This window comes from Nycticebus coucang, chromosome 13, assembly GCF_027406575.1.
Source record: "Nycticebus coucang isolate mNycCou1 chromosome 13, mNycCou1.pri, whole genome shotgun sequence".
Classification (NCBI taxonomy): Eukaryota; Metazoa; Chordata; class Mammalia; order Primates; family Lorisidae; genus Nycticebus; species Nycticebus coucang.
In genome coordinates, this window is record NC_069792.1 from 4,808,985 (window position 1) to 4,830,222 (window position 21,238).

The window sequence follows — 21,238 nt, forward strand, 5'->3', positions numbered from 1 at the left end:
AATAAATTCTACCACTTCCTGCAGCTAAAGATGGAAAAGCCTTCTGATGCATGTGGTTTAGGATGCATTGGGAGGGTAGAGACCATTTAACATGAAGAACGGGGCACCGTCAGGGGAATACCCTTATAAAACACTAAATCCTGCCCCTTTATGGACAAAACATTGTCACGTATGTTGCGTGCTTGAGTTTTTCTTTTCTTTTCTTTTTTTTTTTTTTTGCAGTTTCTGGCCAGGGCTGGGCCTGAACCTGCCACCTCTGACATACGGGGCCGGTGCCCCACCCCTTTGAGCCACAGGCGCCACCCCATTTTGGGGGTGAGGAAACTGAGTTAAGAGGAAGTAGATTACTTGACTAAAACCACAAGCTAATTGTTTTTCCAAATTATTACATTGTCTACTTTGAATATGTACAATTTTTACCTGTCAATTCTACCTCAATAAAGCATGTGGGGGGGGGGAAGGAATGACCCCTGATATAAACTGTGGGCTCTGGTGACAGTGATGTGTCACCGCCGGTTCATCAGTTATTCCCGGGCCCACATGGCGTGGGGTGCTGATAATGGGGAAAGCTGTGCACATGTGCAGGGCCAGGGCAAGGTAGATTGGAATGCTGCTTTCTGTTTAGTTTTTCTGTGAGCCTACAACTTCTTTTTCAAAAAGTATATTTATAAAAGAAATAAAATGCTGGGGAATGATGATTGTACTGGTGTGACTTCTCAGCAGAACCTATTTGTAAACATAATTGGTTTGTGTCATTAAATTCTCCAGCTATCTCCAGCTCACCTCGATGAGATTAATATGCTGTACATACTTCTGGACTATTTACTATTGAAATTGTGGTTCTTTATTAACTTTAAAAAAGAAGAAATGTTCAATCATTGTTCGTTAAATAATAATTTTAGTTTAATAATCCCCCAAGTCATAGCTCACCATAGCCTTGAACTCCTGGGCTCAGTCATTGTACTGCCTCAGTATGACAGGCAAGCCACTGTGCTCTGCTAATAGTTATATTTTTTGTAGAGATGGGGTCAGGCAATGTTGCCCAAGTTGGCTTCCCAAGTTGGGGTTTCAGGCATGAGCCACTGTACCCAGCCCACTCTGTAGTATTTTTAAAGTGTCATACTCACATGGAAGCCAGGCCCTTGTAGTTCTCTAAATTAGTCTCCCACATGCAGAGAGTAAAATCTGTAAAAAGGATGGAGGAGGCACGTGCCTTGGTGCCCCACACCACTGCACTGAAGTCACCATGCGGGCAGCCATGCACAGCCGGGATGGCAGGCGTGCAGCCCGTCTCACCCCAGGGTCTGTCCACACAGGGGGTGGCAAGGGGAGAAGAGGACGGTAGAAGTAGTGACTTCACGGGAGCAGTCAAGCCAGCAGCTGCTCAGCTCTTCCTCTCTGTAGCCGTGCGGGGCAGTGATGCACCCTCCTGACTCCCAGAAGGAATGTTCTAGTGCGTTCAGCTGCACACCCAGGGTGAGGGCTTATCATGCCTGAACATACCCAGAAGGAAACTGCACATGGCCAACCACTGGCGTGCCATTTCCTAGTGCACAACTACTTGTACACCTGTGAGTATCTGGATATTTAAAATTATTTTTTCTATTATACAGAAAACTGACCTAGCTAGAGTCAAGCCAGACAGCATGGGCAAGTAGAGAGATGCCCACTCTGTCCACCATCAGATGCAGAGACTCCTCCACTGGGTGGGAAGCTACTAGGAAAGGCAGAGAGCGCGGAGAGAGGTTTGCAAGCTGCACAGAAGTGGGCTCTGCTATTGGATTGGTTGTTTAGCAACTTGGGTGTCCTTAGACAGTTACTTAAACCTTTGTGATTGATTTCCTTATCCAAAAACATATTCTAACAATCCTATATCAGAGGTTTGTTTTGTGAATTTAAAGAAGTTAATACTCAACAGGAGCTCAGAAATTTTTCCTATTGTTAGAGCTGATCACTAACTACCCGCAACTCCGGCCATTCTTGATCTGAAGTCTCCCCTGCCCAGCTTTAGACCAGGTCCTTTGGAATCTCTCGTTTTTCTTGCCTTCCACTGAAATTTCGACTTGCATGGCCAGTGAGAATGTGTTAAACAAATGAGCAAACAAAACTACCTCCAAGCCTCTTACAATATTATTCCCACTCCTAAAATCTATTTTTACATAAATCTTTATAGAAGACATAAGCCAACACCCCTTCCACAGAAAGGGGTGGGGGGAACTACTGACTGATTTTTCTTTTGAGGAATAAATAAATCTTCTAACATCAACTCTTGTTAATACAGTTCTAAGTCCGTATTACTCGCACCACTGAAAGCAGATAGCGAAACCTTAGAAAAACAGCTGTGCCATAGCTGTACAATTTGAGGTTTTTAGCTGAGCACAGAGCCTCCTGAGGTCACAGCCATCAAGAGCAGCCAAAAGTTAATCTGATAATAAGGAGGTGCAACGGCACAGTTCACAGGAAGATGCTGCTTCTCAAGAGATGCGGCTGAATCCTTCATGGAGAGGAGCTAGTCTTTCCCAGGGAGAACCAAATTTCTCCTGAAACCGACTCTGAGACACACTTGTAGAAATATTTTAAAGTCAACACAATCAAGAAATGGTTTTGATGGCTACACAATTCTGCCTAGACTCTATTAAAGTTTAGGAGCTCTACAGCTGATCATTAAATTGGTTTTCTTTCTTGCTTTGCTTTCTCTCTTTCCCAGCCCCCACACCCCCATCCCCCACCCCAGTCTCTCTCTTTTCTTCAGCTGTTTAGCTGTTTAGTCTCTGATTCCTGAAACAGATCCACAAGGCTTTGAACTCCATCTGCAATCAGACATCCCCCAGGGGAGAAAATAATTTTACCTAACCCATATAAACAGTTTCAATGAAACCAATTCTATTTTTTTTCCTCATTTTTTTTTTTTTTATTGTTGGGGATTCATCCAATTCATTTTTTTTTTAAAGAAGTTGTCAAATATATACAAATTACTTTGAGAAATTAAAGATGAGCTCTTGAAAATAATTTCTAAAGTCATTTATGCTATCTGTGTATTAAAGAAAATATTTTATGTTGATTCTAAGGATTCAAAAAAATTATTACATACTATTTTTTTTTTTTTTTTTGCCAGAGCCAGGTTTGAACCCTCCACCTCCAGTATATGGGGCCAGCGCCCTACTCCTCTGAGCCACAGGCGCTGCCCAATTACATACTATTTTAATCACAGGCTAAGATAAAGACCATTGTCCCATAGGGAGTAGCAAAGGGGAAACTATACAAGCAGCACATTGTATCTCTGCCTGTTTTTAATGCTTGTCTCCATGTGATTGGTGATATTATCTAAGGTAGGTAGGCTACGCTGACCCTTGCAGGGTATGGAATATGTATGTTCATACAACAGCAGTGATTACAGTGGGCCTTTGGAGGAGGAGGAAGAATAAGAAATCTGAGATGGAAGAGACAGCCACTTTGGCAGATAGTGTCACTGTGTCAAGTCATTCCTTCTCATGCTTGTCCAATTCCAGGACAGCCACATTGTTTTGCTGAGACCGAGACAAATTCAACCACAGGGCCCAGATGAGCTCAGGGGTGACCTCAGTGAGTCAACAAATGCCACATAACCTATGCCAGGTGCAGGCAGGGTGAAGCCTGAAACTCCTGTAAAGTGGGTTGGGGAAGAAAGGATCTGTCCCCCTCTTTAGAAGCTAGAAAACAGCCAGCTTCATGAGGGTAAATATTTGTGCCTAGCAAGCTTGAGTGAATTGGCTGCCTTTGGTGAAAGGCAGTGAAATCTGAGTTTAGGGAATGTAACAATTTCCATAATATTTCTGTGGTTTTGTTTTCTTCTAAGCCCTTTATAAAGTTAATCCTCTGGGGAAATTTTAATACTGTCAGGGATGAATTATAGGAAACAAAAGTTGTCTATCATCAGGGCAAGGTCAGGAGAGATTGAACCTGAGGGGTTTTATTATGGCAGCCACAGATTAAGAAAAACTAAGGAGAAAAGGAAGAAGCCAAACTCCACACCCAGGGTCAAAGTGTTTTCTGATGCTTGCTATTTTCCATAATGCATGTTTCTTTGTTTATCTTTACAATTAATTTACAAGGAAATTACATTTATAGGCGAGTAGAACTTTTCTTTAAACAAAAAGAGAACATATACATAATTATTGTGAGTACTGAAGCTTGAGGAGAGTGTTCCCTTAAGAACAGAAAGAGGATGGGCAGTGTTGTGGGCTGAATCCCGTCCCCCCTCAGAGTCACATGTTGAAGCCCTAACCCCCTAGTGCTTCAGAATGTGGCCATGCACATCCCTCAGTATCCAAGGAGGATTGTTCCAGGATCCGCCCCCACCATCCCCCATGGACACCAAAATCCACAAATGCTCAAGCTGCTGATATAAAATGGTGTAGTATTTGCACATAACCTACGCATATTCTCCTGTATACTTTACATCATCTCTAGGTTACTTTTAATATCCAATACAACGTAAATGCTTTGTAAATTAATGTTATGCTCGATTGCTTAGTGAATAATGAAAAGAAAAGGAAGTCTGAAAATGTTCAGTACAAGATGCAGTTTTTTGGAAGTATTTACCTTCCATCGTTGATTGAATCCTTGGGTGTGGACCCCACATATACAGGGGGCCAGCTGCACTTGGAGACAGGACCATAATGAGATGCTTAGGGTAAAATGAGATCATGTGAGTAGACCCCTAATCTGATATAATTCCTTATAAAATGAGGAGATTAGGACACATGTGCAGAGGAAGGACTATGTGAAGGTACCAGGAGAGGACAGCCACCTTTCAGCCAAGGACAGACACCTCCAGAGGGTGTGGCCAGGCTGACACCTTCATCTGGGCCTCCCAGCCTCCAGAACTGTATGACTGTGCAATTCTTTAGTGGAAGCCACCCAGTCTACAGTGCTGTGTTATGGCACCCCCAGCAAACTAATGCATACAGAAGTGCTCGTGAGAGTATCATACAGAGGCATCTGCAAGGAAGGAGCCTAACAGAGTCTGGAGAAAGGGATGGAGAACAGGGAGGGAAAGAGGGAGAGAGAGATTGAGGACTTGCCACAATAAACCTGACAGTTACGGCCATAAGAATGGATAGAACCATCGGAAGGGAGTGTGGTGATGAGTGTGATGTGATACCTTGGCCAGGATACGGTCCCCAAGTCTTCAAACACACATCTAGGTGCTGCTGTGAAGGTGCTTTGTAGATGCGATGAAGCAAGGAAGATTGTCCTAGATAACTTGGGGGGGGGTGCTGATCCTATCAATGGAAGGCCTATAAGGGGGAACAGGGCAGGGAGTGTCTTCTTGGGGATACCTGGGGACAGCAGCTTCCCCTTGCTGGCTTCCTGCCTAGCCAGCCCCATAATCATGTAAGCAAGAAGTCTCTTAGCCTAGACATCCCCGCTGGGCCTGCCTCTCTGGCTGAATCTTGACTAACAAAGAGAACATGCAAAGTGAGGGCAGAAGAGAGCAGAGAAGACTCTGGAAAATACCATCATTTAAGGAACACCAGAGGAAGAGGCATCTGTGAAGGAGATCAAAGAGAAATGAAGAAGATGCAGGCAGAAGCCGAAGAGAGGGTGCTGTTGGAGAAATCCAGAGACCTAAGATCCGTCAAGCCTGCCGAGCCCTCCACAGAAGCCAAGCACCAGCTGGCCTCAAAGAACCTCTGAAGCTTGAGCACCTCTAAAGGTGCCTCTGCAGGAAGCCCAAGTGCACGGGACAGAGGAATATGTGAAAGAGGAGGGATTATTCCTCTAAGAAATTCACCTATCAGCAATGAAAGGAGCATAAAAGGACATTAGCTAAGAGAATTCAGAAAAAATGGAGGATGGTGGATATTGGGTTGTTGATTATGTGCATGATGACAGATTCACGGGTGTGTCCATGCCCTGAAGAGCAAGGGAGAGGGAGAGATTGCAATCAAGTGGAAAGGAGATAGCTGAGATGGCAACCACCCCGAAGACAATGGGATTCAAAACCAAGGGCGGAGATTAGCCTTAGAGAGGAGGAAGGAGACTTGTCCCCTGAAATGCAACAGAACAAGGGCAGGTGACTGCCAATTGCCTATGTGGAGAAGAGCACATTACCAGGGGCTGGACTCCCAGGTCTCAGTGAGTGACTGGGCAAGACCATTAACTGAACATGGAGAGAAAACGGTCACATAGGGCAGTTGACAATTGGTGCCAATTGAAATTCATTTTTTTTTCATGGAAAATGGAAAAAGAATGGGCTTTTTCTAGAAAAGAGGAGAGGGACAGAGAAAAACTTGTACTCAGATACTCATGCAAGCAGTGACTTTGCCTTGACAAAGATAAATTTGAGCTTAACTAATAGCATTCAAGTAGCTGGGTACATGTAGGAATGAGGAAGTAGTTTACTCGTTGGACCAGGGATCAGTGGCAGGAGTACCAGAAGACAGAGCAGCTTGGTGTATTGTCAGGACAGAGGCTGAAGGGACAGCTCATGGAGCCTAAGCCAGGAAAGAGGAAAAGAGAGAGTCTGGGAGAAAATGAAGACACTCCAGGGAAGAAAGTATCCAGATGTCTACAGAAGTGGTATGAGGGAAACCAGCAGAGCTCAGAGCCGGAGAGCACAGGACCTGGCCTCACTAGCAAGGTGTGACCTCAGTTTATTTAATCCTTCTTTGCTTTACTTTTCATCTGTTAAATGGGTATGGTGGTGGGTACCTACCAGTGTGCAAATCAAATAATTCACTTGAAGTAAGTAGATTTACCTACTTGGCATATATTAAGTACTCATTTTAAATTTTAATCATCTTTGTTAAGGGGGGAGAGGGTCATGGTGGGCAATTGTGGGGAGAGTGGGAGAATGGATGTTTAAGAGGTAGGACGTAGGACTTCCTGGCAAAGCCTGGGATGCAGGCATCACAGTGTTCATGAAGGATGGTGGATATTGGGTTGTTGATTATGTGCATGCCCAAGATGATGCCCAATATGATGCTTCTAGGTTGACCAGCATAGGAGGAAGTCAGGAGACCATAGGATTAGGATCCTGGGCACAACCCCCATGGGCACACCCAAGGACCACAGAACCCAACACCTAGTGAGAGGGGAGGCTGGGGCACTTGGATTTTAAGTTCTTCACAGTGAAAGGTTAATATACCCTAATTTGGGGGGATTACGGCAGTTGGTACACATTAAATGATGAGAACCCTTGAAACTTTGAACATCTTCAGAAGATATGGGCAGCATTCAAGGCACCAACATGGAATACACTATTTGTAAGTCAAGCCTAAAAGTAGTCAAAGCTTTTCTCATTGCTGTAACTTCTTCCCTAGGCCTGAGCTGGTCAACCTAGAAGCATCATCTTGGGCATCTAAATTCCATCTCTAGAATAGTTTTCCATATCATGGAACTACACTGAGACCCTTTCCTGTGTATAATATTTTAAAATAATCGTCTCAAAAGCAATCCTCACACGAAGTTGTCCAACCCCCAACTTTAGAATAGCGGCAAGTGGCCTGCACACTCTGGCTCTGTGCTCAGCTCCAACATGCAAACCACAGCCCACCTTATGCTGCCCTCTCAAATCTTCAGTACCTTCTACTACTGAGCTAAATAAACCTAAACCCACCTACTTTTCCCCTATGTTTTATTTTTCAATTCTTTGACTACCTATCAATATGAAAAAATCATGAATATTCCTCTACCCTCTTAAATGTAGACAAAAGTGAGCCAAGTTCACTGGACACAGATGCACATTAATCTTGCACTGGTAAGACCTTCAAGTTTAAGGACCCAGCCTTAAGTGAACTAGTCGGCCTTCAGTAGGTTGACATTTCAGGATGCCAAGACAACCTTCACTTTTCATTATTAGCAAACTTAACCCCTTAGTAGTGCAAAAGATGTTGTTATGTGAGCCATTTGACTTCTTTTATATTTTCAACTAAACCTATCCCCATCTGACACATTATAGTGCTAGATATCTTTGGGAAAACTAGCCATTAAAAGTCCTAGTTAGTCTACAGAATTCTTTTTTTTTTTTCTTTTAGATGTGTCTAATGTTCCCTATGGAGTTATCTTTGCACATTTCATCTAAATGCTATTTTAGGATTCTTCATTCTATTTAATCCTAGTCTGCAAAAAAGTTTTACAGCAACTATTATGCAAAGCTCTTTTCAAATTCAAGACTTCAGGCCCTAATCTTATTCAAATAACAATAGATATGTCTTTTTTACTTAAGCACCTGAATATAGTATGAGTAGAAACAGAGAGGATCTTTTTTTCTTAGCATTCTTCTTTTGTATAACAATGTTTTAATTTTGAAAAAAGGACTTCTGTACCCAAGATCTCCTAAAACTTTAGTTACAATTTAGAATACAGTCCTGAGGTTACTAATGACTTGGAAAAATAATTTACTTTAAAATATTCCCTCCTAATAGCTTTTACTCATCACCAATAGAATCCTTTGTGAAATGCAACAAGCAATTGTGAGACCAAGGGTAGCGAGCTATAAATACTAATTGTAGGTGAAATGAGCTTTATAATATATATTTGGAGGCTTAAATGAAGGCTTTAAATCCAGAGCATACATGAAGGTAAAAGACGTAACATTCTCAAGCCAAAAAATAAAAAAGATAAAGAGATATTTTTATTATGTGATTGCCCAAGAGAAAAAAATTCATCCTACTGTTCACAGTATTGTTCTAGGAATTCATAGAAAATAAAGGGCCTGTTTCAAACTAAAGTCAAGTCAGTCAAGATTTTCATCCTTTCAAAGTCCATAACCAGGGTGACTTGCATCCTTCCCAAATTGCACTGGTACTTCTCAAAAGGAATGCAAGTTGCTTGTTTGCTATCGGAGATGTATTTCTATAGCATTAGAGCCCCCCAAAGAGAAACCCATGTATCTCAAAGGGCATGCAGAACAAAGTTAGGTATTTCTTTTCTCTTTCCTTTAACAATTACAATTGATTCACTTACCAGAAAATTAGCATATACTTTTGGAAGTTGACATCACAAACATATCGTGAAAGAACAATAAAATAAAACATGATTTCTCACAGGAGAGGGAAAAAATAGCAAAGCAATTGTTGAAAACCTCCACAGCCAATACCTCAGAGGATAAACGTTAAATGGCTGTCGCCGGTATCATAAACGCTAGATGGTTATCACCCACATTCTAAACAAATGAAAGATGACATTTCAGCACTAAAAAGGAGGATCACAGCAATGCTAAACAGTATATTGGCTTTTGTTTCATAAGCCATAACACCAATCTGATGAGTCACAGGAAATTCGGAATTATCTTCAGTACGTTCGGGGGACCTGAAATTTATCTAAGAAATATTTGCAAACGGCAAAACAAAGTGCTCCAAACTGGGCAGGCAAATGGAGACGCTTTACCAGGAGACGCTGACCTGTCCCCTGCACCCCAGAACCTGCCATGCTCACACCAAGTTCTCGGCAGCCGCCAAGAGGCCCCGATGTCGGGTGGGAAGGTCGCCCTCCATCTCCAACACGCCTCTGGACGCTTGGATTGGCCCGGTGTGGACCATACAGTCCTTCACCAAAAACTCTCCTAGGAAATCCTTCTCTAAGAAGCCACCCTCGGAGTTCCTGCGGGACCCTTCACAGAACAGCTTCCCCACCAGCCCACTGGCTGCCCTTCTGCGGGTCCCCGTGGCCTCCCGAACGCCCTCCCCGCCCGGCTACGTCCCGACCCCGCGCTCACCGGATGATCACGAACATGACCAGCGAGTTGCCCACCAAGCCCACGACGAACACCACGGAGTAGACGGCCGTGATGATGACCGGGATGGCAGGGGAGATGTGCGCCGACTCCTGCAGCGCGTCCTCGGAGCTGGCGCTGCCGTTCCCGTCCGGCTCGGCCCAGCCTGGGAACCAGGCGCTGGTGTTGGGGAGCAGGCAGGCGCTGGGTGCGCAGGTGGGGCCCGGCTCCCCGCGGAATATCTGGACCGGGGAGTCCATGGTGGGGCGGCTGCAAGTGGAAAACCAGGAGAAGCGGCTCCTGCGGGGCTGCGGGAGCGAGAGAAGTGGCTGGACGCGGAGACGCAAAGTTTGCCGGCACCGGAGCCGACTGCTCTGGGGACCCAGGGTGCTCTCACCCCCTCCGGGCTGTGCGTCCCTGAAGACGGGACAGGGAGGAGGCAACTCTCGCTGCCATCCAGGCCAGCAGATGCCCCGCTGGGTGCTTACAGGACTGAGAAGTGTTTGTTCCTTCTCCCCCAGCTGCTAAATGCCCCCCTTCCCCATCCTCAGACACCGTACCTTCGTGGAACTGTCTCCGGACTGCCGATCCGACCTCTCCAGGGACAAGTCCCTCGGAGCCCCAGCTAGAACTGCGCCTCGAAAGCCTGAAGCTCACCTTTGGTTTGCGGAGACAGGCGGGGTGAACTAGGGACGCCCTGGTTATCGCGAAACTGCGCGTTCCAGGTCCCTCTCAGCCCTGGCGGTTGCCGCTCACCTGCAGCCCCGGAGCCGCCGGCTCTAGCACCCGGCCAGCACTCTGGCCCCAGGGCGCCTGTTCCGACAAGCGCAGCGCCCGCAGCTCAGCGAGCGGCTCCCACTACTGGTGGCTGCTGAGTGAGGCGGGACACAGCTACGACGCTGCCGGGCGCAGGGGTCTGCGGGCGCCAAGCGACGTTGGCGCTCCCGCCCCGAGCCCGCCCACCCCCGCCCCGCCCCGCCCACCCGAGGTGGCCCCCGTGTCCCCCTGGCCGGCGTCCTCCAGCCCCGCCGGGTCGCCAGGCAGCACTGTCCGCCCAGAGCGACACACTGCCTCGCCTGGGTGGCCCTGCAGCCTTCCCAGGGACCTAAGACAGACGTTTAGATTTAGTAATATGGTAGGGCGTGCCAGTGTAGTGCAAGTAGGCATCTGGATGATTCACAGTCTCTAGAACTCGTTATTTGGAGAATTTGCAGGACAGGTCTTTTCTTACGTGAGGAGAAAAGCCATAGTAGTTTGTTAACTTGAATGACCCCTCCAAATGAAGTAGCAAAATTATTGGGTTAGAATAAGATCCCATCATAAGATACTGATGACTTCAGATACACAAATAGAATATTTCTTTGCATTCTCTTTTCTTTCAGTCTGCTCTAACTCGACTGCACTACCTGAATTTCGTGGTTTTAGAGCAAAACACTCTCCCTACCCAGGCCTCAGTCCTGGCCCAGGGAGGAGACAGTGTCTCTTTGTTTTACATTAGTCCTTTTACTCATCACGTTCTTCTCACTTCTGCCTCATCAAAGCACCTTATCGATCATACTGACAAGAATATTAGCCCCTGCAAAGAAATTCACTCGGGTCACTTCATTGCAAAACTCTACTTCATCCTGACTGTCTCATCCAGCTGTCAGATTCTGCTGGGTGAGAGAAGCTTTGGGCAAAGAGATCTTAGGGACAGGGCACAAAGATGGAATTGAGGAGGGAGCAAGAGCTCAGATACTGAGGTGAAGATCCCAAAAAGGAATAGGGAAGTTCCCCTTCCCACTGGATAAGGGGCAGGACTGGAGGAGACCAGGGGACAGGCACATGAATTTCCCCAGTGGATTCATTGCCTCAGAGTGACAGACACAGATTCCCACTGTTTCCTACAATTCACATCCACGCCACACCTGCACACACTACTGGCTGACACTAGCCCTTCCACCCATCAGCTGAGAGCAGGAGAGGGTTCTGATCTCTCTTAAGACACCATGACCCCGAAGGCGGGTCCGGCCACCAGAGTCTTCCCACAGCCTAGAAAGCCACAACTCTTGAGTAGTGTGACATGAAGCTTCTCTTTAGCTCAACAGAATCCCTTCCACCCTGTGTTTTGAAAATAATATTATCAAATCTCATGTTACTCTTAAGTCTGATTGCCAACTTTCCTTAGAAGGTGATGACTCTTTGTAAAGCACTGGACCTGGACTTCATGTGCCTCAGGGTACACTCTCCATAGGGAAAATGGCAGGCAATCTTCCCCACATGTCTGGGAATTTTCTTCCTGCCAGAGTAAACTCATGCTAACCCTAAACCAGCTAGCAATGATGTTTTGATCAAAATTAACAAAAATTGAGCAGTATCAGAGTTAAAAAGAAAGTAAAAATAGTATATGGAAGGAGAACAGCTGGGAAGTTCTGAATTATCCGTCTGCCTTTTAATCTATTACCTACTTGTCTATTTATCTATGATTTCATGCATGAAAGATAAAACTGCCTTTGTGCTACCTGCTTTGGAAAAGGTCTATATTATCTGTGTAGCCTCCTTTTGCATTCATTTACTGCACTGGTTGCTTTATTTATTTACTGCATTGGTTGCACGGGCAGCTCGCTTGATGTGTAGTGTTGGCTCTGGGTTCAAACCCAGCTGCTTCTGGCTCTCGCCATATTCATGTACCTATTGAGCTGCACCACTTCATGTAAGGAGACAAATGCAGCACCACTCTTCTCCCCAAGACAAAACAAATTTAGGAGGGGAGTATTTAACAAGGACAGAAAAACAAGAAAGAAAAAGCTATGGCTTGCAAACATTTAGGTAAAACTTAAAGAGGTAAAAATGTTGAGTTACCAAGTTGGTACAATTCCAACACTTCAAACTCTTAATCTCCCTTTTATACAGTTCCAGTGCGAGTGAAAGGATTTTTCCAGGATATACATTTCTATAACCAAAGCAGGGTGCAGAACTCAGCCTGGGACTTCTGAGCTACAATAGGATGTTCCCATTCTTAACACTGACTTAAAAAACAAAAACGAAACAAGAAACAAACCTGTATTAGTTGAGACAGCCTTTGGAAGGTGAAGTAACACTCTACTATTTTCTTCCTTTTATACCAAATTAATGGCCAAAATGAAGTGAAGCCAAAACGAGCAGAGCACTGAGAAGCCTTCAGGTGGCTCCGGTTGCCAGGGGAACCCACCCGAGTCTCAGTGCAGGAGAGACTGCTTCTGTGGAGTCAGGCTCTGGGGAGCAGGAGATTTTTATCATAATGGCAGATAAAAGGTCATAAAACAGGAAGGAAAAATAAACTGCTAAAATGCTGTATTCCATTGTTCGCTGATAATAGACTTGTGCGATGCAAATGCAAATGCTATGCTTCTATGTACAAGTAAACACTTGTAGAAATAAGAAGGTGGGGATTTTGTTGGTTATTTCTGGGAAGCATCTTGGGTGGCAGGTGGCTTTGGCATTTCTGACAGACTAGATAACCCACCAGTAGACCGTGATTAACTCACTTTTGTGTGGCTCTAACAACAGACACAACCCTACAGTGAGAGTAGAGGTAAAGGGAGTAACTTGGTTTGCTTATGACACTGGGTGCGGCCAATGTGTCAGGGCAAAGCCTCGTGCAGCCAGCTTCAGCTCACTTCACTCAGCAGACAGGACTGAATGTCCCCACATGCAGGGAGAAGAGGCAGGTCCTGAAGAGGCTGCAGCAGTCACCAAGATAGAGGCAAGCCCTTTCCAAAGGAGAAACAATCTGATGTAAGAGACGAAATCTATTTTTTTATATTATGAATAATGAAATAATTTTTGATAATAATTACATTCAACTCTGGTAAGAATCATGTAGGAAAAGTGTTTAACAAACACTGATAGCCAAAGCGACAAGTTTGTGCAAAATTCAAAAACCACTTCCCTTTCTCCAAACACTACTTCTATTTGTCAGGAAATGGTCATAATAAAATCCAGGTCTGCCCTGTCCTTGGAGACATGTTGCACACTTAGGCAGAGGACACTCTGCACCCATGTGTAGGGGCCCTGAGGACAACCAGAAGCCAGAGGAGTGCCTGGTAAGAGAACATCCAAGCTGGTATTTGCGGAGCGCACTGTAGCTCTCCAGGTAAGGAAAAAGAAAGGAACCAGAACGTGGGTGCGAAAGGGTGGTGCACCAGGCATGATCCTGACCTCTTGGACACCCTGGATATGCAGACTTAGTCCAACAAAGGTAGGGATTGTCCCCCCGTAATAGAAGAAAAGTGATGCCAGGAATTTTCCAGGAAGAAAGGGCACAGGGGAAGCACAAGTGCGAAGGTGTGTCTGCAGGATTATGAGCAAGTCCGGAAGAAGGAAGCGGAGCATGAGGAGAGAGGACAGCCAGACACAGACCCAGGGAAGACCCCGGCAGGCTGCACCGATGTGTTGTGAGCCCACAGTGTGGCACAAGTGGTAGATATGAGAAGGGCACGTTTGGGCACAGGGTGGGTAAAGCTCCCTGGGGGTCTGAGAGATGAGTCAACCCTACAGCAGCACTTGCAAGCAGGTGGGGAGGAGATGATAGTTTTAAGAACCATTTAGGAAATTAAATTGACAAGACGTGTGGTTTGAATGAATATTAAAGTTAGGGAAGAAGAAGGGTTTAGAATTGCTTTAAGAACATGCTTGGGTGACCAAGTAAATGATGGTGCCATTAACTGAAATAGGAAATAGAAGAGAAGTCACAGGAAGCTCTGAACATCATGAGCTCAGGTCTGGAAGGCTGTGCTTGGGGCACTGGCTTGTCTAGGTCACATAGGGCTGTCTACAGGGTGTCCCAAAGGTCGCCATATACACCCTCATGGGGAAAATGGGAAATTGTAGCTCAACGTGCCTTTATTTACAAAATATTGTGTTGACGTATGAATGTAAAAAATGTTAAAAATATAATTTAAATATGAGTTTGTTACTTTACCTGTGGATGGCAACCTTCGAGATGCCCTGTAATTCTTGGAAGATTCTGTGTTGGAGACAAAAAAGAGCCGTGGGTGAGTAAGGATGTCAGAGGTGAACATGGGAAGAAAATCAAACTGATAGAAAATTCTAGAGAAATGATACCCTTTAATAAGTATCTGATAAGAAAACTGATAAACAACAGGCATAAATAAAAGACGAGAAACCAAGAGAAGAGAGAATTTCAGGAAGGAGAGGTGATCAACAGTGTCCACATGGATAACAGTTAAAAAGATATTTGGCAAAGAGATAGGAACTGGGAACTCCAGCACTACCTATAATTAAAATTATATTTTAGACTTGAGCATTTCAACAGAAATGAACAGAAAATAAAACATAGTGAAAGGGTGGAGACCGACTTGGGTTTAGAGTCTCTGTTGAGGGAACTCCCGCCTTGGAAGAGGAACTGCCATGTAGCCAAGGTAAATGGCACCTGCTTCTCTACCCTGCCCAAGGCCATTCCTCAGTTTATATAATAACTGGGAATAAAGAGGCCCACCTGGCTGTCTGTGAGAGAATTGCCCACTTTGGTAGACAAAGTTCCAGCTCTTAGCTTAAGAGATGTCACTCTGCCATTAATCATCACATTGTAAGTCATGACAAGATTAGGTATTGACCAAGGGGCACCCTTATTGGCCACTGCAGACAAGAAAACTTCTGATCCACATATCAGCTGATCCAATGCTGCCAGGCCATGCGGTCACACACGGCAAAGCTACTGTGTCTCAGCTGATGAGACTCTTTCTGCACTGTTTATAGAAAGTTAAAAATGTTCATGAGGTTCCCAGTAATGGGACATCTCAAATCATTTCATTTGTTTAAATCCTTTTGCAGAAACAGAATTCCAGTGGATTTTTTCCCCTCTGTTCAGTTACGTTTTCTATTAATGCCAGTAGGATACCTTACCCCTACCAAGCCCCTATCAATACCTTACATTAAGTTGCTAAGACTGTCCCTAGGAATTACACTCCCCCCTCCCCAAGTGTGTCTGCTCCTCATTTGCCTTAGAAGAGGCCTGGTAAAGATAAAGGGCCCTGTCCAGGGATATTGTCACAAACACTGCCTAAACCCCTCCCTCCAGCTGTGATGCTAGCTACCCAAAGTAGGTCTGGAGGGCAGGAGGGGGCCTGCCCCCTGCCATCAGTACCGCCCCCACCCCACTTGAAATCACTAACGCTGGCTTGGAGTGTAGCTGCAGGCACTCCAGTTTGTCAAATTCCGGAGAAGCTGTTTTAAAGGCATGAGCACATTCTTTAAGTGAAAGTGTTGCTCATAATTCATATGAGCGTCTTACAATTTCTGTTTATGTATAAGGGAGAGCAAGAAGGTCAGGAGGTTTTCATCTTCAGGAATGATCGTAACTACAGATGCACACCCAGCGAGAACTACCAGTGGAGGGCTGCGTCGGCTGCTAGTGTGCAGGGCAACTAGTTCCCCTTAGCCTCATCCGGCCCAGGAGAGGCTGAGCAGAGCCCCCCGCAGAGCCTGGGGAGCCCACAGTCCCCTACCTTTCCTCCCACTCACCTGGCCCCTTGGTGTGAAAACTCTCACCGAGGCCGTAAGCAGGGCACTGTCAGCTCCCACAGAGGGACGGACGTGTGGGGGACCCTTGTATCAAGCCCAGAATGCCTGGTCATCAAGAACTTGTCTGGTCACGTAAGTTTTCTGCCAACACTCTCAACCTCACTAACCCCACTGTCCCGTATGTCAGGACATTCATACTGACATTAGTACTCATGCTCCTAACCCAGTCTCTGCCATCTGCAAAGCACGCATTGACTGGATGAATTAAAAATCATGGCAATTATGCAACATAGGTGTGATTCCTCCATTCACCCTCCCTCGATCTCACCCCTCCCCTCCCCTCCCCTCCCTCTCCCTCCTTTATCCTGGGCCATAGTTGTGATCTGTTCTTCATATGAAAGTGTGAATGATTGTGAATTGGTTTCATAATAGTACTGAGTACATTGGATATTTTTTCTTCCATTCTTGAGATACTTTACTAAGTAGGATATGTTCCAGGTCCTCCATGTAAACATAAAAGACGTAAAGTCTCCATCTTTTTTAAAGCTGCTTAATATTCCATGGTGTACATGTACCACAATTTATTAATCCATTCATGGGTCAATGGGCACTTGGGCTTCTTCCATGACTTGGCTATTATGAATTGAGCTGCAATGAACAATCTGGTGCAAATCAGCACATTGTACCCCATAAATGCATTACTGTATACATGATCTATGCATTTATGATTTAATAAAAAATAAATAAAAATGATGGCAAATTATATACTATATATCACAGTAAAGAAGCAAAAGAGAATGAATGATCTTGACTACATATCACAGTAAAGAAGCAAAAGAGAATGAATGGTCTTGGGATCAGAGAAGGTGCAGCTAGAATATTAGCATGTGTTTGAAAGGTAGCATTACCTTGAGACAGTGGTTAAATTGTATTTCTCAAATTTGACAGCATTTCTTTTCCTTTTTATTACATACGTCTGAAATCAAAATTATGACCAACATGATAGAACTCAAGGGATAATAAATCTAGAGAAAACAAGTTGGTAGCTTCCTTTGAATCTTACATAAGATTGTGCACATTTGTTAAGATCAATAAACTCACTGAGTTTAACAAAACTTACAAGTTCATGACCCCCAAAGTGTTCATATTCAGAATAAGCTTTATATCTGGAGGCAATGCTTGCCCAAAATGTTATTTGTTTCACAATAATTTCACAAATATTCTGTTACCACTTGGAGTCTAGAAACAAAAATCCCCTGAGTGAAGAAGCCACAATAGCTTGTGACATCTAATAATTCCATCTCCAACTGACTCCTTTGTCTTATGAGGAAAAGATCCCCTTCAGTTTCCAGAATTTCATAGAATGTGCCATTGAAATTAAAAGCCTCAGGCTGCACCCAAAGAATGATATTTAAAAAGAAGATCAAATCACAGTTCTACAAACTACAAAAAAGAAAAAAAAAGAGATGTTTGAATAATCTACCTAAGAAAGAAAGAGATAAATACGAGCACATTTTCGGTGATATAGAAGTGAATTCTGTTTGATTTCGTTTCTGTTTACTTCTCCCCAGTGCCCAGTTTAACAGAATGTGAAAACGTGGACATTTGAACAGCAGAGGGAGTAACTGCTATAAAACATTGCCTTTGGTAAAGAATGAACATAAATAAAGCTCCAACTGACATAAATACTTTCAATAGCACAGCAAAATTTGAATCCAATTTCATTTCAAAGATATCAGATTTTTTATAATTAGAAATTCATGCAGTATATTAAACCACTTTCTGGTGACCATTGCCATACTAATATCATAATTCATCAAAGCACTTCCTATATCTCATTTGGTCATGATGACTTCCTTCTAGACAAAACCTGACTATGCCTGTTTTATCATTTAAAAAGAAGGCTCCAAGAGGTGAAGCCATATAACCACGATCGTTGAATAAATAAAGAACTAGGAATAGAATTGTTCCCTGAATTCCAATCCAGGATTATTTCACCTTCTCAGGTTGCACAAAAATTTAGTTTGAATGAGAGCAGAGATGAGTCATAAGAGTAAAATTAAAAAGTGAGAAGAGTGTCAAGTGCCTGCTTTAATGCTGAAGCCTGAACTGTGGCTTCCTTGTCTTCATCATGCAAGAGCTAGCTAATAGATTTTTTGAAACAGAAACAAATGATCACAATAAAAATAATTTTGAAAAATTACATCAATGTTAGTTTGTTAAACTTCCCCAGAAGGGGTATAGTTAGATCACTAAAACAAGTAGCTGGAGAGACTGACAGATTTCACAGCCAGCTAAAAGAAAAATATGAAATAAGCAAATATTGCAAATAGGTTTATTTGGGAAAGGATACTTGTAATGAATAGGATTACACACAACGCATGTGAAAGTAACACTTAAGATTATATAGTAAAATTTATCAAGTTTAAAAATATTGTTAATTGCTTTGCTAATACATTCACGTGAACCAAAATTCAAAATTCTACCAAAATACTGAGGACCTTTATTCTCTCCCATTCTGTCATTATCCTCCCATTCTACCCCTCTTATAAGCAAATTAAGTTTAAAATGTCTTCTACACATATAATCTTTGTGTTTCTTCATGTAAATACAGTTAAATTACTTTCTCTACATTTCTTACACATAAAAAATTCATTGTTTTTCATATAGTTGTACATACTGAAGATACATGTATTTTTATACTGAGACAAGAGTTTTCTTGTTCTTTTATTTATTTTTATTTTTATTTATTTATTTATTTTTATTTATTTATTTTTGAGACAGAGTTTCACTTTGTTGCCCTTGTTAGAGTGATGTGGAGTCATAGCTCACAGCAACCTCAAATTCCTGGGCTCAATTGATCCTCTCGCCTCAGCTTCCCAAGTAGCTGGGACTATAGGCATCTGCTATAATGGCCCTGCTATTTTTTTCTAGAGACGGGGTCTTGCTCTGGCTCAGGCTGGTCTCAAACTCCTGAGCTCAGGCAACCCACCAACCTCAGCCTCCCAGAGTGCTGGGATTACAGGAATGAGCCATGGTGCCCAGCCTGTAGAAATCTATTAAAACTTACTTGCCATACTCACAACTGGTGGACATTTAGATTGCTTGTAGTTTTTTTATTTTTTTACTTTATTTTTTGAGACAGTGTCTCACTTTGTCACCCTCTGCAGAGCCCTGGAGTCATAGCTCGCAGCAAACTCAAACTGTCGGGCTCAAGTGATTCTCTTGTAGCTAGAACTACAGGTGCCCGCCACAATACCCAGCTATATTTTTAGAGACAGGGTCTCGCTCTGGCTCAGGCTGTTCTTGTTCTTTTCAAAAACATTCTTTTTAACTTCTTTAGAGCATTCTACTTTGGGGATATAAGAGTTTATATAATCAGTCTTTCATGGACAGAAACTTGGATTGTTTTCATCTCCTGTTATTAAAAACAATGCTGCAATTATGTGTACATGTCATTGTTCAGGATTGCAGGTGTATTCCTAAGATAAATTCCCAGAGGGGATGATTTGCTCAAAGGATAAATGGAGTAGTGTGCTAAAATCAGCTGTTAAAATTTGGGGAGTCTTTCCATTTAGTTGTTACAAACAGACACTACTAAAAATTAAATTATGTAAACTTTAATTAAATAAATAACATATAAATAAAGGTAATAAATATTGAAATAAATGAATCACTTTCAACTTATTTTACTATGTCCTACTCTGATCTATGCTCAGAAGTTATCTTATATAACTGTTACCCAAAGGGTGCCAAAAATAGTAGACCTGTTTTAAGAAAGGAAAAACTGTATTAAAATGGCAATATTCAGTAAATACCAATAACAAAAGACAAACACAATTGACGTTTAACCTCTGTGATTACAAGAGGTGCTTAAAGTGATTACCATCAGTGTCCTGACACTTCTGATTCTGGGGAAGCATATTGCCTGAGCAGTGTTGACGGGAATGTCTGCTTATAATCGCTGCACGAGCTGTTTCGGTTTCTTCCCAAAGTACCACCAGGGTAGCTGGTTTTCCTGTAAGGTGGTCCCCCATACACAGCCCTCCATTGTTGTACTTCCACAACATTCTCGAATTTCAAATCCCACTTGGAAATGGTCTTGTACTCCTAGAATGACAGCAACTCAACAATGGTACGTCTGCCATTTTCTGTGACTGCCCTGCCTGTCTCATAGTGACACCAGGATATATTTGATTAACACCATCTTTTGAGCAAAAGTTATATCCCTAATTCAATTCAAAAGTATATCCCTAATTCAATTCAAAAAGTAAAAAAGTCTGTTAAAAAGTGCATACATTATTTTCTATGCATCCCAACTATTTCTGGGTGGGTGCTATAGTGGGCAGCTTCCCAGCTTCATATCCAATGAGTGGCAACCCACCCGTTGCTGAATCAGCCATCAGAGGGGAGTAGTTGCACCACAGAAATTGGCGAATGCTATCAGTCAGGGCTTTCTTTCTCCTGCGGAGCTTGTAGTTAACATTCACCTGCATGGCCCTGATTAGATGTCTTTAAGCTATTTGTAACCCATAACAACTTAGTTGGCTCTACTTCTGTATACTGAAATTAAACATTTTTAGTTGACACCTGATTCTCCTTGTCCTGAGGATTCAATTCTCCTATTGAATAATGTAGTTTGGATGTTTGTCCCATCCAAATCCAGGGTTGGAGGTGAAGCCTAGCAGTAGAATCACTCAACAAAACATTACACACTAAATCCAATAACATATACAACATGGCCAAGTGGGATTTATCCCAGAGATGAAAGTTTGGTTTAACATTCAAAAATCAGTCAATGTAATACACCATAGGAATAAGATGGATAACAAAAATTATATTGTTATTTCGAAAGAGGCAGAAAAAACATTTGACAAAATCCATACCCTGTCACAATAAAACCATTCAATAAAGAATAGAAAGGAATGTCTTCAACTGATATAGTTCATTAACAAAGACCTGACAGCCCAAATCAAACAATAGTGAAAGAGCAAATGGTTTTGTCTTAAGATCAAGAATAAGACATGAAGGGAG

General features: G+C 43.2%; 1 protein-coding gene across 4 annotated transcripts in view; it reads right to left on the bottom strand.

Annotated features, from left to right (window-relative positions):
- The window catches only part of OPRK1 (opioid receptor kappa 1), a 30,512-nt gene extending 19,927 nt beyond the window's left edge, over positions 1-10,585 (bottom strand). Inside the window, exons 1-2 of one of the 4 annotated variants that reach the window (XM_053558898.1) lie at positions 10,358-10,585; positions 9,704-9,970 (exon numbers count right to left, since the gene is read on the bottom strand). In XM_053558898.1, the coding sequence (XP_053414873.1) occupies positions 9,704-9,960 (257 nt within the window). In that variant the 5' untranslated portion in view covers positions 9,961-9,970; positions 10,358-10,585. Of the gene's footprint in view, positions 1-9,703; positions 10,221-10,260 lie in introns of those variants that run through there. The other 3 variants (XM_053558896.1, XM_053558895.1, XM_053558899.1) reach the window with 3 other exon arrangements.
- Positions 10,586-21,238: the final 10,653 nt, after the last annotated feature.